Here is a 17,122-nt window from a genome sequence, read left to right as displayed (position 1 = left end):
GGCGCCCACATCATACAAGCATTAGAGAATCTACTTTGTCTTAAAAGAAATACTGTTATGTACGTTTAATTTATAAAATTTACACAACGGCGTCTTCCTGCTTCAAGGTAAAAGAAAACTAAACTTTAAAAAAATTGTTATGTGATGTTTAGACTTTATTTTTTGGTTTTAACACCTCCATTGTGCATCGTATTATTCTTCCAAGAAGGCCATCTTGACGTGGACGGAACTATTATTTACTGGCTTTATTAATTTAGATTGTATAATCTACCCACTATTGGCTTTAATTGACTCCCTTTTCTAAAGTCTTCCCTCGTTTTTGTCCACAAAGGTGCCCTCAGCGCACGGTGCTGTTTGTGGACGGCAGTGTGTGTAGTTCTGGTCATTCCTCTGAAGTCTTTAGAGCTAAATTGGATTCTAGGCGAGGATAATGGTTCAACGAGTGGCGGCCGTCCCACCCAGGTTTAGATAATCCGGTGTGGGACCAGAGTGTGACCTCAGGCTGACGCACGGCTCCACTCCGCCCATCCGGCGACGCACCGCCGCGCTTGGTCCCGCAGTCGCTCCCAACAACGATATTCCCGCACGTCAAGGAATACCACCAGCTCTGCCATCTGTAGCCACTTTGGCCTTTTTAAAAATCGGGACGAGGCGTGTTGTCGACAGGCGGGGACAAGGTGAGTGAGAGGAATCGGGATTTTCTTGGCGTCGTTTGGGCGAAGCGGGATGCGAAGCGACGGAGGCGGGCGGAGAGAAGGAGAAAAGATGCCTCCTCGCTCGGTCATGACGGGAAGCACGCAGCCTCATCTTGTGCGGGATACTGTCTTCTCCTCGGCCCATTTCCGTCTTAAACGCCCAGATGCTTTTCGTCCAAAGTAAGGAATGAAGAAAAAGGCAGCCAGACTGGCGGTGGTCGTGATTTTATTATAGCGGCGGTGGCACAAAAGCGGAGATGTTTTCATCATGGAGAGGGTAAAAAGACGTGCACGTTTGATGGATACAGGCGACACTTTTCTTTTTACTGATCTTATTTAATGCTGGACTGCGTTGACTGTTCAATATGCAGCCTTAGCAGCTGTTGTTTTTAAAAATAATGGACAAAAAACAGATACACCATCAGCGTCAATGGCCGCAGACTAGACGCTACTTCCGCTGACCGAAATCAAAAAATAAAAGCATAACTACTCTGCGACACGCTTGAACTATTCAGTGTCTAGGAATTCTAGCATGTTAGTCAGCATTGAAACGAAAACGCTGGGAAAACAACGCAGATACTAACTTTCAAGGTAAAATGTTGTAATAGGTGATAGTGGGGACTAGTTGTCTCTGCAGCAACCGCAGTGCGGATTGAGATTTAGAGCACGTCACCCGTCATTGGGACGTGAGCTCACACCCGACCTTTATTGTGTAGGGGTAGTTTGATTGTTTTCAGCTACAATTTGCAGCTTGGTCTGCTGCAAACAACACTGCCTTGTTCCCCTCAACATTTTTTATTGACAACTTAAAATTGTAGGAGAGGAATAACAATAAAAGCACCATTGTGCTGTTTTTCCTCGTGCTTATTGCAATAATACAATTACTTTAATTTAAAAAAACAAAACACCAAACACATACTGTTATGTATGACTGGCAGTAATTGAATAGGACAGAAAGAGTCATGCTGGAGAAGTTGCATTAGGTCAGATGGATGGTTTTTAAGCCCTTTGTCTCCCAGGAAGATTCTTGGCTGGAGCCTTTCTGCGTAATGTTTGCATGTTTTATTGTCTGTGTGTTTTCTCCAGGCGCTACAGTTTCCTCCCACAAATCAAAAACATGCTCATTAGGCTGATGGGAGACTCCGGACTGTCCATGAGTGTGTGTGTGTGTGTGTGTGTGTGAATGGTCTCAGCTGTGTAGAGTGTATCCCTGCCTGCAGCGCTCCATGTATAGGAGTTAATTCAATTCCAGGCTTTGCCTGTATAAATCGGAGCCTTTTCTCGCATCAGCTTAAATTAATGAAGGTTTGCTGGGTCCAGTTTTCAACCGGGCTCAGCAGCAGTCAGAAACACCACCGTCTCAGCCTGTCAGGCGACAGGCTTGTTCTGTATTCCGCTGCCCTTCTCACGCCTGGAATCTGTCCCGTGTTACATAACCGAGGCCTGTGGGCCTGCCGGATGTGGATATTTACTGTCTTTTCATGTGCTGTATAGTTCAAAGTGTTTTAGAGCTCCCACAAAGTTTAAAGATAATAATTTTAGTGCCAGTTTTCTATCATCCAGTTTCCATTTAATAGAGAATATCTGTCTAGTTCTCTAAGCAAGCTAGCAAGACGCAACAGTTACAAATGTAGTTTATTAATTGGCTTTGATGCCTGTGTTTTTCCCTCTTGGATGCAGGATTAATTGATCAGCTATAGAATCGATTGTCAGATGAATCAGTCGTGATCGTATCAGTGACCAGGAGATCCTTTGTGTCATTTCGGTGAACATAATGAGTGTTTTCTCTCAGGGTTCATGATGGATTCAGCCAAACTGAGACTTTAGTTTGCTTTGCTGTCATTGCCAGCGATGGTTCCCATCAAATACTTGGCTTTGATTGGCTTTGTTATCAGAGGGATGTCACAGTGTCGGGCCTTGGCTCTGACCCACTAGGTCTGGCCAGAAATAAATAGGGGCATTGTCTGTGTGGAGCTTTCTTTTTGCAGGTCTATCACACACACACACACACACACACACACACACACACACACACACACACACACACACACACACACACAGCTCCCTGCCTGCAGCGCCTCCCTGATTAACATCCACTGATGCGACTGCTTGAGAGCACAGTATGTGCAAAATGCTGTGCTGATGAATGTCGCCTGTGTCTGGAATCTGTGCACATTTATTTGAGTATTAAAGAGCAGCGAGAGCCGCAGGGACACGATCGATATGTGGGCCACGGATCACTGAGGCCAGCCTTGTGAAACCAGTCGGTGAGGACCGGAACCACTTTGGAAATTATAGGGAGAGCGAAGCAAACTACTATGTATGAAAATCCAAGTTTGGACCTGAAGATGAACTAACGTCAACACTGCCTCCATCTTTAGTATGAGCAGACTTTAAGTCTGATGCAACCGAGGATGATTTCTGTGCTTCCAGAGGTGCTGGCAGAAATATTCATCTTGATGAAGAAGATCTACCAGATAAATGGTCCATTGTAGCAGCAACAGGCCCTGCATATACGCTGGGGGGGGGGGGGGGGGGGGGCATCACCGAGCTGTCCCAAAGGGATTAGCGTTATAGAATGTTGAGTCAGCCTGGATCCATCTGCCTCCAACAATGAACAGCAAAGAGCAGCAGAGACAGTGATGGAGGCAGAAGGGAGTAAAGATGTGTGACGCCGAATACGTACGTAGAACGGTGATGGGGGGGGCGCTGGATCATGATGGCTAACATCAGTAGCTCTGAGTGGCGGCAGCGTACAGGTTAACTGTTACGCAAGAGCCTTCACGCTCGGGTCAGGCTGGAGGACAGGTGAGGGGAAAAGGGGAGCGACTCTCTAAATCTACTGCAATCAAGGTCAAGGTTAGAATCACTCCTAATTTAATTAAGCGTAATTACCTCCACAGCCGGCCGCTGGAGGGTCAGTCTACAGTTGGTAACTCACCGGCCGTCATTCCAGTAGCATAATTAATATAATATATAAGCATAATTAATGACATTCATTTCCAGTTTTGTACACATTGATTCCAGTGTGTTGTTTATCAGTTTAAAGCCCTGCTGAATGTGTGTAAATCAAAAGGAGCTGTTATTTCCTGAGCAACATGCACACACACGCTTCACTGGAACTGCAGGTCAACAAGTCAGCCGTCAGTCGTGATAAAATAAGATGGAGGAAGTCCTTTGTTACGCTCTTCCTTCCCCTTTCCCCCACGTTTTGTGTGTGAGGTTTATAAATAGTTCCCTTTTCTCGCCCCCTGTCAGATGGAAGCGGACAGCGCTGTCAAGGAACCCGGTTTCTTTCCCTCATCTGGGTTTTCTCTGGGTTCATCTGCGTCCCATCCTTCTGTTTACCTGTTATTTGGAGCCAGGTTGCCTGGACTACTGATTTTGCTCGGATCACTTCCCTGCTGGCTCCTTCATCTGATTCCTCCTGATTCCTCCTGCAGCATGGCTCTCCCTGACTGGCTGATGCTGTAGCTATGGTTTCTGATGTTGCGTGGGAAAGGAAACGTGATTGGCTCAGCCGCTGGTTCTTGTTAACCCCTCGCCTGCTGCCGTCTCCTGCAGACCTGCTAATAACAGGTCTCAGTGGTGGGTGTTGGTGAGCGCCCTCTCTGGAAGCCGACCTACTTAGACAAAGCAGAAGAGCCCAATCTTTACATCTTTCTGTGTGCGGTTCCTTCAGGGAAGTGTGTAATAAATGTTCAGGAACAAGTCTGATTATTCCTCTGCGTCTTCAGAAGATGGAATGTTTCTCACAGGGTGGTTGGACATAATGGGAGGGGGGGGCATACTGGCTATTCAGTGGTCCCATTCAAGTTTGGAGTTTCCCAGTTTAAATCTCTGTGTGTCTTGAATACTAATATCTGGTCCGCAGTCATACAGCTTGGGATCTAGACAATGAAGTAAACGGTGATCTCGTGGTTAAAGAATGTAAAGTGCCGAACGAGGAAATAAAAAACTAGGGCTTAAAAGAAACCCAACATCTTTTGAGGTTGTGTCCTTTTATTTATTAATTGCCAGATCTGACTGAGGTTCAGCTGAAGCCAGTTAGCTTTGCAGCTTCTGCTCTGCAGTCATAATAGTGCAGCAATATCAGGACAATATGTATTTAAAAAAACCAAAGCCAGCTGTAACATCAGCTGTTTGGTCTGAGCATAGGTTACATAACCCAGCCAGCCTGACCCTGTGGCTAATCTCTTAAACTAATTTTAGTTTCCCTTGTCTGGCTTTAATTCTGGCTAAACGTCATTGGGACTCTCTGTGGAATCTTTTTCTTGCACGTTGCACTTTCGGGAACCATCAGACTTTCAGGATTTGTTTTAGTCTTACAAGTATTTACCTTTTACCACCTCTTCACAGTCAAAGCAGCAGATGAGCCACAGAAACCGCCTTTATTTGAGTCGTTTTAGCTTATTTTGCCTAACATGACGTCATTGACGTCCTCCATGATGTCACTTTGATATATGAGTTGAATCTCTTTCTGTTAAATGACAAAAAACGGGCGAGAGCTTTACAGCTACGTCAGGGTTACTTTAGATTGGGCCGTTTTTGATCTGAAAGGTTGAGAGTTACGGTTTGTAACCTTCCACAGAGGGAAATCTGCCCCCCCTTAATGGGTCACTTGTCTGTGTATTTGCAATCCTGTTGCATCGTACAAGTGTTTGCGTTTGCACCCAGTCAGTGGCCTCAGATGGCCCTTATCTATATTGGCAAAAAAAAGATGTAATATTGATCATGGAGCAACACTTCTAAGTGTGCTTGTTGGCCGCTTGGCTTCTTGTTATTTGTGGTTGCATTTGTTGTTTTCTCAGGCTCATTTTCTGCCAATTTTTCCACTTTTATGCTCGTGTCTGGAAATCTTTCCTCGCCTTTCTTTCTCTCTCCCCTCTGGCCATTTACAGAAATATTTGAGGTAAAAGTACAAGTAAAGAAGAGCTTTCATCAGCCAAATCCATGGAGAATTATCTTTGATAAGGATCCATAATACAGGGATTACACCAAGTCTTTGTCAGCGCTAGTCTGGTCGAGGTCATCAGCCACTGAGAAGAGGATGTGAGGCCAATTGCACTGCTAATCCAGCTCCTTTTATCATTCTTAAAATGATTTTCTCTGCAGATTAAAGTGGCTACAATTGCTTATACCGAGTCTGTTTCCTTCTGTTTGTGAGAAACAGCCAGATTTGCTTACAACGAACCTGCTAATTGTCTGGGTAATTTTTACTGCACCCTGACACATCATGCAGGGTTTCTGGGTTTTATCAGTATGCTGCATACGGTCGTTTTAACTGCCTAAATTACAGACCACAGTGTGATGCATGAGCAGATGGTGATTCCTCATCTGCAGGTTGTGTGTTATATTTGGACAGTGCATGAATCAAGCATGTGTGTGAGAGCAGTTGCTGGTGTCTTGTGGCTCTGTGATTCTTTTATTTTGGGTTAGGTATGACGATGAGCTCAGAGTCTTGTTTAAGTGTCAGCTGTAGCGTGTTTGTGTGTGTGTGTGTGGGGGTGGGGGGGGCAGGGAATAAAAGTAGCACGTCATTTCAAGTTACTCGATGCTTAATAAGAAACTTTTCCTGCCTGATTTTAATAACACCCCGCCTCTCTGTCTGCTCCTATTTTGCAGATGTACCGCTCCGATCATGGCGTCGACTTTCCCGACCTTTCCTTCCACATCCCCGGCAGCCCTGCAGCGCTAGACCCAGCAAGCACAGCGTGAATACGTCCAGCAGCACAAGGCCCGTCGTCCTCCACCCACGCAGGGCATCCCTCTGCTCTGGTCTCACCCACCCGCTTCTTCTGGACAATGGACAGCCCCACAAAGTTGTCTGGCGAGACCTTGATCGTGCATCATATCCCCCTGGTGCATTGCCAGGTCTCAGCTGCTCGAAATGCTGAAGCCAGAGCCTCTCTGAAGAGGAGCAACCCGTTTAGCCCACCTGGGAACCTCGGACTGAGCCGCACCACCTCCCTTCCCGAGAGAGATGTCCTCCAACGAGAGGCTCCGCTGTACGGCAGCCTGATTCAGACCTCCGGTGAAGTTTGGGCCCCTTTCAGCAGAGATCGAGGGAAGAAGAGCGGCGGGAGAGGTGGCAGCACTACAAGCGATGATTCTTCTTTCGCCTCGAGTAATTCAGAGGACCAGCTGCTTACAGCTCACACGTTACCCAGAGCCAAGCCGAGGAACAGGAACCCTTTCCGTCACAATCCGTTCCTGCTGAGTCATGATGATGATGGGGGCGAAGAGGAAGATGCAGATGGTGACAACCTCAGCGGTTACCTTGAAGACTCCTCCTTTCACCTCCACAGTGACGCTAGCTCAGCTCTTGAGGATGGGATGGCTTCTTTTCACTTACATGATCTCAGGTTTACACCTGAGCCCTTTCTTTTGCACAGTTCACTGAGTGGAAGAAGTCGGGAGTCCCTCAGAGGCCTTTCCTCTGCTCTGTCCAACCACTTTGAGGACCTAGAGGACATCGCGGAGATCGATGTCCAGCGGCGCCACGGCAGCAGCGGCTCGAACATGTCCATGGATTGCGCGGAGCACGACTGGGGCGATTACGAAGAAGATGAAGATCATTCCATCAGGTGTGGAAGAAGCAGCAAGATGGACTCGTACTCCTCAAGCTCGTCCACCCAGCACTGCTCCTGCTGCGCTCTGTCTCAGAACTACCCTCAGCACTTCCCCGAGACCTTCTCTGAGCCCTTTTCAGAAAGCCAGCAGGACTACGCCAGCGACTCCTCTTGCAACAGCTCTGACGGCGTGCTCGTGAACTTCAGTGCCATTTACAGCAAAATGAACAACAGCGTCCCGGAGAAGGCGCCAGCGTCGGGGCTCACCAACCTCAACAGCTCCACTGACCCCTCCTGCACCTCTTCCATCTCTGATCTACCTGGAAATCAGCAACACACAACCAAAGGGGCTTTCTATTTGGACCTGCACACCTCTCCAACCGAACCCCCCCACGTACAACAACACACAACCTTCCCGGTCATTAACGAACCCCATTTGTCCACCTCCTCCACCTGCTCCTGTGCCGCGGAGCACCAAGGCGCTCTTGACCTGGATGCCAACTGTAACTCCTACCACCCTCTGTGTTCGGAGTCCTCTGGAGACCTGGCGTCGTGTCTGCAGAGTCAGGCTCGCCTGGTCGTCGCCACGCAGAACTACTACAAGCTCGTCACCTGCGATCTTTCATCCCAGTCTTCTCCGAGTCCCGCCGGCTCGTCGGTCAACAGCTGCTCGGATGAACACAGCAAAAGCAGCCCCACACCGACGCAGCCCAGTGAGTACTTCCTGTTTAGGCAGCAGGCTGACGAGGACGAGGAGGAAAGTGGAAACCGAGGCTCCATTAGGGTGAGTAAGGAGCCCCGCCTTCCACGGAGTAAAATAAACTCACACGGCATTTCATTTTCAGACAATGCATTAAAAATGTTTGCATAGACCAGATATGAAACAAATATAATAATCTAGGTAGGAAGTGGAGATGCAAATGCATCACAGGGAAGTCGGTCACGGCGGGGTTAAGGATCCCGTGATGCTGACGGCGAGGGTGGATTCATCTGTGGTGCGGGATCGTTTCTGACCCCAGTCACTGTCTGGTGGTATCTGATATCACGCAGCGGGATTATTTTTGTCATCAGACCTCGTGACCGTTTCCATCCCTCAGCAAGTGTCCCCTGAAATGAACGAAGGTTTTTGTTTCAGTGCAGGTCTGAAGGTTCTTTTCAATACTTGGACCTCTACGATTCGGGGGGTGTGGAGAGTTTTGCTATTTAATTTTGCCCTGGTTTCTCTTTATGCAGTCTGATGATGACGACAACGGTGATGGAGAAAATGAAGAGGAGGAGGAGAAGAACAGGAAAGGTCAACAGCAGTTAGCCGCTGGGACTGAAGCTGCTCCTGCTGTGATGAAAGGTCAGGTGTACGTCAACATCTCGCCACCTCTGGTCGGCCGCTGTGCCGTCGGAGAAGGGACCTCTTCTGGAAGTCGTCCTCGCTCTCGCAGCTACGACCGCAACCTGGACAAGTCTCCGTCGCCTCGGCTGGGATCTCTGGAGCGGATGTTGAGCTGCCCCGTGCGGCTCAGCGAGGGCGCCGCTCAGGCCCCGCCTCCGCCCCCGCGGGTCACCTCTTTCGCAGAGATTGCGAGGAGCAAACGCAGGAACGGAGGGGCCCCGGCATCCCCGTCAATGAAGGCGGCGGCAGACCCTTTCTCCTCCACTTTTTCCGCCCAGTCACACTCCTCCGCTGATTTCTCGCCGATCCTGGAGCAACACGTGGAGGCTGAAGGTCACAGCGTGACGCCCACACCCTTTACCAGATGTTACAGTCAGGGCAGCATCGAGAGACAGCGCGATGTGGAGAACAGGGCCGAAGGTACACGTCCTATTTAACCAGAGTACAGTCTCAAGATGTTGGGTAGAGGATGGATAAATTAATAAATGAGTACATTAACAAAAAGTAGTGTGTCGGGAGATCCTGCAGTCAAGCGCGTGCCTTTTTGGGGCTGTAAGCTTATGACCTGCAGTCTTCCACATATACAAAAAACAGTTTGTTGGGTCGCTTCGAAGCACACAAGTATGGTCTTTGGTGATGCAGAGGGCCCGTCTTTACATGGTATGTAAGGATAGAAGTAGGTCAAGCATGTTCTGAATAACAATCGGCCTAGAGAAGACATAAAGGTGCAGAGAAACCTCCCGCTGAGCCCTGCATCGCCATGAAGAACGCCGTATTGTTGATTAAAACAGGGACAGGGAGCCGTGAACATACGCTGTCACCTTGTTTTTAATTCATTACTTCACTGAAAGGTGCTGTGAATAGGAACGATTCTCAGCCGTATATAGCTACATCTATAGAAATATGATTGACATTCAGTGTGTAGAGACATGCCCACCAGGAACTTGAGGTCAGTCTCCAGCTGCTTGCTGTGTATCTGCAAAGGCCGACAGACACAGGGACACACACCTATAAGAAGGGAATGTTTGGAATTCCAATGGATTAAGACCAGGAACAGGGAAAACTGTGTTTACTATAGTGGACAATCCCAGAAAGCTCCAGCTGTTTCCCTGACCCTAAATCCCAGAGAAAATCTCCTTGCACAGATGTCGTTAAACTAATTATTTCGGCTAAACAGCCTAAAATGGGAATCGGCTCTGCATCAGTTAATGCTTCTGAAACGTGACAAGTGAAAGGTTTGGACTAAATCTAAACCACACAGATCAATGTTTTAAGTGATGGTAATTAGGGACAATTATTCATTTACTCAACCGTAACTATTAATGACATAGTAACATAGCTATTGTAACTTTTTCCCACACAGAAATACAAAACTTGCGTGTTTTTTTTTTACAACTGCTAAGGACTGACTGTTATGATTATAATGAGAGGTTATCCAGCTTCTCTCTTCATGTATTATTCATCATATTTGACTCAAGTCAGCTGCTTCACTGCAGTGTACAAGCTCCCTTTAAAGCAGTGAGAAAGCCGCTCTCTCACTAATGCTGCTAGCTTGGAGCAGCAGAGATGCACAGAAAAGGCCTAATGGATTTCTGTGTGAAAGGAGAAAAAGAGGAGGCAGGATGAGAGAAGCGCATAGTAAATGGGGAGAGGAGAAAATAATGGGTGGAGGGCAGGGAACATTACTGGGATGATGATGCACATATAGCAGAGAAACAGCTTCCAACGATCCTTGTCTGGTTTACAGTAGCCGTACGTCGCCCCCTGCTGGTGAAACAGCATCACTGCACCCAGCTCAGGTGACTTTGGTGGGCATGGCTCAGGGTGACAAACAGCTTGTGCAACACCGCCGACGTCACCCAGGCTTCTGCATGTCATGCGCTGCTCTGGATCTTTACACACACTCACACACACACACACACACACACACACACACACACACACACACACACACAGAAAACGACACATGGAACAGCAGAAATGGATTCTCCCTGCTGGGGTCCATCTTGACGCATTGCCTCAGGTCTAATATGTGTCTGTGTGCGTGTGTCTTTGTACGCGTGTGTACTTGTTTTTGTGTGGGCGCGTGTGTGCACACGTGCACATGGGCCTGTATGCCTGTCAGTGCTGTTTACCAGTCGGTTGCTTGTCTGAGATAAAGATGGACGGCTTTTATGGCTCATGACTGTGCAGTTTTATGTTTATCCATAATCATTCTTCCTGTAGTTTAAGACTAAAAGGTTTAACCCTGGATGAATTAGTTAATCGGGCATAACAAGAAATAATCATGGTTAAACAGTTGCTCATTCAATTTTAAAATTCTCTGCTCACTTATTATTAAATTGCCCTCATTTTAACTCATTAGAGATTAATTCAATATGTCATTTTGTAGCAAACTGAAAAAAAATGCCTTAAATGTTTTTCTAAAGGTTGATTTTAATCTTGGTTTCAATTCAGTTAAATCTATTGCTTATTAAGTATAACAGCTCTTCAGTAACTACCCCACTGCTTTTTACAGTGTTGAGGCAGTAGTAGTTTAGTAGAGTATTTTTAATCATATTTATAAACCCTCATTGCATTGATTGCACTTGTTCTACAGTCTTGTATGTATTCTCTCTATCCAGGTGTTCTTTCGAGCTCATCTGACACCCACCTGACAGTGGTCCGCTACAGGAAGGACCAGCGGCCGACCACTCTCCCCATCCAACCTTTCACTTTCCACCATCAGTTTGCCACCAAGCCTCCACAGCCAAAGCCTCTTCCTCCCCAGCCCACAGGCCAGGTCTCTGGGATGCAGGTCCAATCCAGCTCAAGCTCTGACCCCAGAGCTCCTATTGGGACGGACAGTGTGGACGTCACAGAAAATATGCACAAGTGTCAGGAATCTGCCGCTACAGCAGCGCCCCCTCCTGGCTCAGTTCGTCCTTCCCCTCTCGGAAGCTACTCTCCCGAGCGGCTCCAGGGGGGAACCGGCTCTTCGACGTGCTCAACCTGCACCCCGAGTCCTCAGGCGTCACATGCGCTCTCCTGCCCACTGCAGACCCCAGTGACGGGGAAGCATGCAAGGGGCCCATCCCAGTTACCAGCCACCCCTCCACCTCCATCACTGGGGGTTAAAAGAGGGATGGTGCCGCCGACGCTGCCAGCTGTGCACGGACACTGCTTCCACCATGGCTCCCTGACCAATTTGCCTGCGCTCGACAGTGATACACTCAGCCCGCTGGCTTGTCTGGACTCTGGAACTCACATGGGGGGAAATTCAGGACCAGGGGGGAGAACACATAATGGTAGGTCGTGAAAAGCAACTGGATTTTTCTCCGCTAATGCTAATATCAACATTATGTTGATAATCACTACATGAATCAAAGAGCACCGCTCAAAGTTTCAACTATCTGTGTTCATTCCGTCATTTTGAGTGCAAAACCCGGCGTTAGGTGAAAACATCAGGAGAATTCTGTTCTTATTTTTGTGGTTTGTTTCCCTTTTAATCGAAATGACTCTGGATCAATCTGAAACAGTTTTTTCCTGCTTTGATTAGAGAGCAAAAGCTGCATTTGTGTGAGCTGTTGAGGGGAACCTCCTGCACATTCTCACTGTTGTCTTTTCTCTTTCTTCCCTCCCTTCTTGCATGGACTCATCCTTTCCGCTCACCTTGTGTTCTCACCTCTCTCGTCTCCTCTCTGTTGCCATTTCCTCCGCCACCCCCAACACGGCCCGTGACCTTAACCCTAATACCTCCCTTCCCCAACAGCACACCACCTCTCTCCACAGGCTCTCAAATGGAGGGAGTACCGTCGCAGGAACCCTCTGGGGGTAGAGAGGGTCCCAGGGGGTCACAGTAGTAGCCTGGAACACAGAAGCGGAGGTTTTCCACGACCGCCAAGACGGAATGTGTTTGATTTTCCTCCAGCCCCTCTTGGCCAAGGTGTCGGCCAGTTCAATGGTGCCTATAATTTGAGTGTTGAGACAGATGTGTGGTTGTGAGGGGACATGATGTGAAACCACGCTGCTGTGCTTCCGTGTGGGGCTGATGCTGGTTTTGTCTCACCAGTGGGCCAGTCGGGGAGGCTGCAGCAGAGCCTAGGCGACTTCCAGCCGGACTACTTCTCTCTGACTGAAAAACCTCCGGAGGAGTTCTGCCTTTCCCCTAACGCTTCAACTTCTTCCTCCTCCGGCGGTTCTTCGAAGACCCACATATCTGTGGACCTGGCACAGAAGAGAGGTGAGGCTCGCTCTGGAGGTTTCACCAGTTCACGGTCCGATTTGGGATTGATTGGAATTGTGGCGACATGAAGCAGAAAGGCATTTTCTTCTGTCGGGCCTATTTTATTTCTTTGTATTTTCTCAACTCAGGTTTGGTGAAAGCCGTGAACACAGCTGTGGATTTGATTGTGGCACATTTTGGCACCAGCAGAGACCCAGATGTGAAGGTAGGAGCTCTCAGCGGATTTGATGGATGGCTGATAATCTTTTTAACGTTTTATTGGGGATTTGTACTGATTTGTACTGAATGTTAAACTGGAAAAGAGTCATGAAGAGTCCGTTTTGTGGTTTTCCACATCACAGATTCCTGATTTGTTGATTACTATTATGTCACGTTTTCTAGGCTAAACTAGGGAACAGCTGGGTGAGTCCCAATGTGGGCCATCTCATCCTAAAGTACCTGTGCCCGGCCCTCCATGAGGTCCTGCAGGACGGCCTGAAACCATATGTTCTGGACCTAATCATTGGCCAGAGGCGATGTCAGCCCTGGAGCCTGGTGGAGGCCTCCACGCAGCTGGGTGAGAGCACGGTTGATGTTTACTGTGGTGTCAGATCTCAGCTTCATACCACCTTTTCTCTTTATATCTTTATTTTCTATTTTATAAGAATGATGTTTGTCTCTTCCAGGTCCTTCCACGCGTACTCTCCACAGCCTGTTCTCTAAAGTGAGCCAGTACTCTGAGCTCACAAACCACAGCATGAGACTCAACTCCTTTATCTTCGGCCTGCTCAAGTGAGCCATTGTTTCCTCATCCCATTTTTTTTTCTGCTGTTGTCCTTCTTGTAATCATAACCACAGTGTTAAAATTGTTCTTGTGTTTTCAGCTTAAAGGCTTTGGAATTCTGGTTTAGTCATCTCTACACGCACGATGGTAAGACTTATTCTTTTTGCTTCTTCAGAGTAACATGGAGTGTTTTTAAGTGCGATTTTTGAGAGTTTGCCTTTTTGTAACGCGGCATTTTTGTCTCACACAGATATTATTGCAGCACACTACAATTTATGGGGTTTCCTCCCCCTGTCACAGGGGGGGTGTCACCCCCTATTTGAGGAGCTCCTCCTTCTCCTCCAGCCTCTGTCGCTCCTTCCGTTTGACCTGGACCTGCTCTTCGAACCGCACCTCCTCCAAAATTGCCAGGAGCAGCTCCGTCGTAAGGAGCAGCTTTGCTCGGCAGGTCAGAGGTCGGACCAGTCCGCTCGCTCCACCTTCCAACTCATGAGAGGATGGAGCGCCACCGTGAGCGAAATAGTGAGAGTCCCGAGCAGTGAGGTGAAGAAAGAGAGGGCAGGGCTGAGACGAGAGGGAACATGGCCGAGGATGGAAGGCGTTGGGTCGAGGGGAGGTGGAGCCTCAGGGAATCCAGTCAAGCCTGTTAGCAGAGAAACACTGATGGAGGCGGGGATTAGTAACCTCTGGAAGGAGAGGGGGGCGAGTGCACAGAGAGTGAAAGGTGTTGGGCAAGAGAGCCAAGGAGAAGGTGGTGATGGGCAGAACAAAGAGGTCGCTGTGGCTCGGGAAGGACGGCAGCGACAAGAGAAACAGGCAGGATGGTGGTACCAGCTCATGCAGTCTTCCCAGGTTTACATCGACCAGTCCACAGACGGCGCAAAGTTTGTGAGGAACGAGAAGAGGAAGAAGTCACTGGAGAGACGGCACAGCCAGCTGCCACCCACCAGAGAGGGAGTAGTGGAGGGGGCTGAATCAAGCCAAAAAGAGGAGGGGTATAGAAGCAGCAGCAGCAGCAGCTCCAGCGCTGAGTCTGCTGGATCCAGAGCGAGGTTGTCCTGGATGGGCAGCCCTCCAGAATCCATCATCCACCAGGAGAAGGAGAGCAAACCACCGAAGGCTTCAGACACAGGGGATCAAGCTCCGGCACAGGAGCAGAACCACCTGAAGGGACAGGGTCTGCGCTGGGGCAGGCTCTTTGGAGCAGTTGGTGGTTCTCCTTCAAGAGTGGATGGAGCTGAAGAGAAGACTAAATGTCCCTCAGCCAGGTAAACTCAGGGTTTTAAGTTAAAGGTTGGTGATGGTGTCATAACAAGCAAAACATTGATCCAGTATAGAAAACATTTTAGCCTGAATACTGTAGTGCCTCACATATTATACATTTCACCAAAAGCACCCGCTGAGCTCAACAATGTCATGAGAAGAAAGAACATGTGAAAAAACATTATCGCGTGATTACGTTCCTCTTTCTCAGAGCACCGTCAGGCTGGCTCTCGCTGGATCGCTCCGTTCTTGACTATGTGGCCCAGACAATTGGAGTTGGAAAAAAGACAGAGCCTTCAAGCACACCGACGGCTCCGGTGCCAGCCACACCACCAGCCAAAGCTAAAGCCCGGTATGCTAATATTTTACGTAGGACCATTCAGCCAGCAGGTGGCACTGTTGACTGACTTTTCTTCCATATCATCTATCTTCAGTGACGTCCGAGCATTGTGCCACCACATCGCCACTGAACCAGGACAGCTGAGCTTTAGCAAAGGGGACGTCATGCAGGTTCTCCACAAAGCCGACCCGGACTGGCTGCTCTGCTCCCGGGGCTCCGTAAAGGGATTAGTTCCTATCGTCTATGTCACCCTCAACAGCATGGAGGAGAGCCAGGACTCTGCTGGACACGGACAGTGATGAGAAAGCTAATCCTCCAAAGGGACACAAACCAAGACATGATACAGAAAGATAACATGATGAAGATGTATAGACACAAAATGCACTCGGCTTCAAGGAGACATCCAGAAAGGTGTGCATGCATCCATTCCAAAACCAAAAAACTGACCAGAGACAAACCCAAAGACACTCCTACATGCGCTTACGTGAAGCTGTGGTCTTTGCTTACATGTGTGAATATGGCCCGTCTGCGTAAGAGAGGTCTGTTCACAGAGGGACAGGTTAGTTGTACAGTATTTACCGTCGTTAGCTGCACCTTGCTTTTATGTAACCTCGCTAGCGTCTCCTCTGCAGTTGTGTTTGAGTACATTCTTAATGAGGACACACTCATGCACGTGGCTGCACCTGTGCGCATCGGTCTTTTGGTACCTCCTGTAAATGCTTACCCGTGCCGAGCTCTTTTGTTACTGACCCGTCTAACAGGGAAACATTTCCAACGAAAGCAAAGGCTAGCCAGGAAAAGCCAACAGCGTGAATGGCTATTTATCAGTATTGCATTGCATTTTGACGGATCTATGCCTTGAACTCAGCATAAATTCGACAATTATGCCGTTGGACACTTGAGGCATAGTGACCTAATATTTGTCTGCACATTGAATTTTATTATGCTATCCATTTTATTCAGGTTTACATCCTCGGAGCTTCTTGAATTGTTGTTAAGAAAGAGATATAACAATGATATTTTTTGTGGTTTAAAGGTGAAGACCAACATGTGGACAGTGCTGTGATATGTCCTGATATGAAATGTGGCCTTAGATTCAAAACGATCTAGTTTAATCGGTGTTATGCGTATCTACTGTAGGTGCCAGATCCAAATATCGCAGTTTATGAAAATGCTAATGGAAATGTACATTTATTATATAAATGAATGCTTGTGTACTTTTGAAAAAAATGCACATAGGAAAGAATTATAATTTTCTTTTTGTTGCATTATTGTACAGCATGTACAGTCATTTTATTTCATTTAAATGATCTAATACCTTGCTTTCATTGAACTGTAAATATATTTAAAAGCTTCAATGATTGATTTCTGTCAGAGAGTTCTATACATAAATATTACCGAGATGTACGACAGCAGGCCGCGTCAGCGGGTGGAGGGTTCGCTGCTCATTGGTTAGAACGAAACATCAAATCTAAACTCAGAGTAACCGAGGTTCACGGCTTTGATGACAGATTCGCCTTTGATTTGATCCGCTGAAATTTGCTTCAGGAACGACAAGGAGAAAGAAGAAGGTGTGGTCCCTCTTCCTCTCCTCATGCCTGTACATGCCATCGACATCCGTGACACTGCTCCTCTGTGTCCAGACTAAGTGAAGTGTATGTACAACACTGTCAAAATCTACTATGGATGTTAATTAACAAATGTGGTCACAAATGAAAACGGCTCACGTGTCTTTTGTTCCTCCATCAAAGAACATCTGGAGAGCAGTCAGCAGCACTTAAGTCGCCCCTCAGCAGTGCCACAGACCAGCAGCTGTTCATCGTCTGACACATCTTCTTTCTGCCAGCAGGTGGCGCTAAAGCCTTAAAGGTGGAGGC

The 17,122-nt window shown here is 47.9% G+C and overlaps 1 protein-coding gene across 5 annotated transcripts; it reads left to right on the top strand.

Moving 5' to 3' along the window:
* Positions 1 to 429: 429 nt before the first annotated feature.
* On the top strand, positions 430 to 16,964 carry rusc2 (RUN and SH3 domain containing 2). 5 transcript variants are annotated; one of them, XM_057031956.1, is made up of 13 exons: positions 430 to 677; positions 6,321 to 8,051; positions 8,501 to 9,074; positions 11,279 to 11,941; positions 12,406 to 12,579; positions 12,706 to 12,876; positions 13,008 to 13,084; positions 13,261 to 13,435; positions 13,545 to 13,650; positions 13,743 to 13,789; positions 13,893 to 14,910; positions 15,117 to 15,257; positions 15,340 to 16,964. In XM_057031956.1, the coding sequence occupies exons 2-13, from the start codon at positions 6,501 to 6,503 to the stop codon at positions 15,542 to 15,544; spliced, it is 4,902 nt and encodes a 1,633-aa protein (XP_056887936.1). In that variant the 5' UTR covers positions 430 to 677; positions 6,321 to 6,500; the 3' UTR covers positions 15,545 to 16,964. The 5 variants fall into 5 exon arrangements, with proteins under 5 accessions (XP_056887936.1, XP_056887932.1, XP_056887933.1 ...); XM_057031952.1 differs by having other exon boundaries at positions 431 to 677; positions 12,406 to 12,597; XM_057031953.1 differs by having other exon boundaries at positions 431 to 875; positions 12,406 to 12,597.
* Positions 16,965 to 17,122: the final 158 nt, after the last annotated feature.

The sequence above is a fragment of the Takifugu flavidus genome, chromosome 5 (genome assembly GCF_003711565.1).
Source record: "Takifugu flavidus isolate HTHZ2018 chromosome 5, ASM371156v2, whole genome shotgun sequence".
Classification (NCBI taxonomy): Eukaryota; Metazoa; Chordata; class Actinopteri; order Tetraodontiformes; family Tetraodontidae; genus Takifugu; species Takifugu flavidus.
This window is presented reverse-complemented; position numbering and strand designations above follow the sequence as displayed.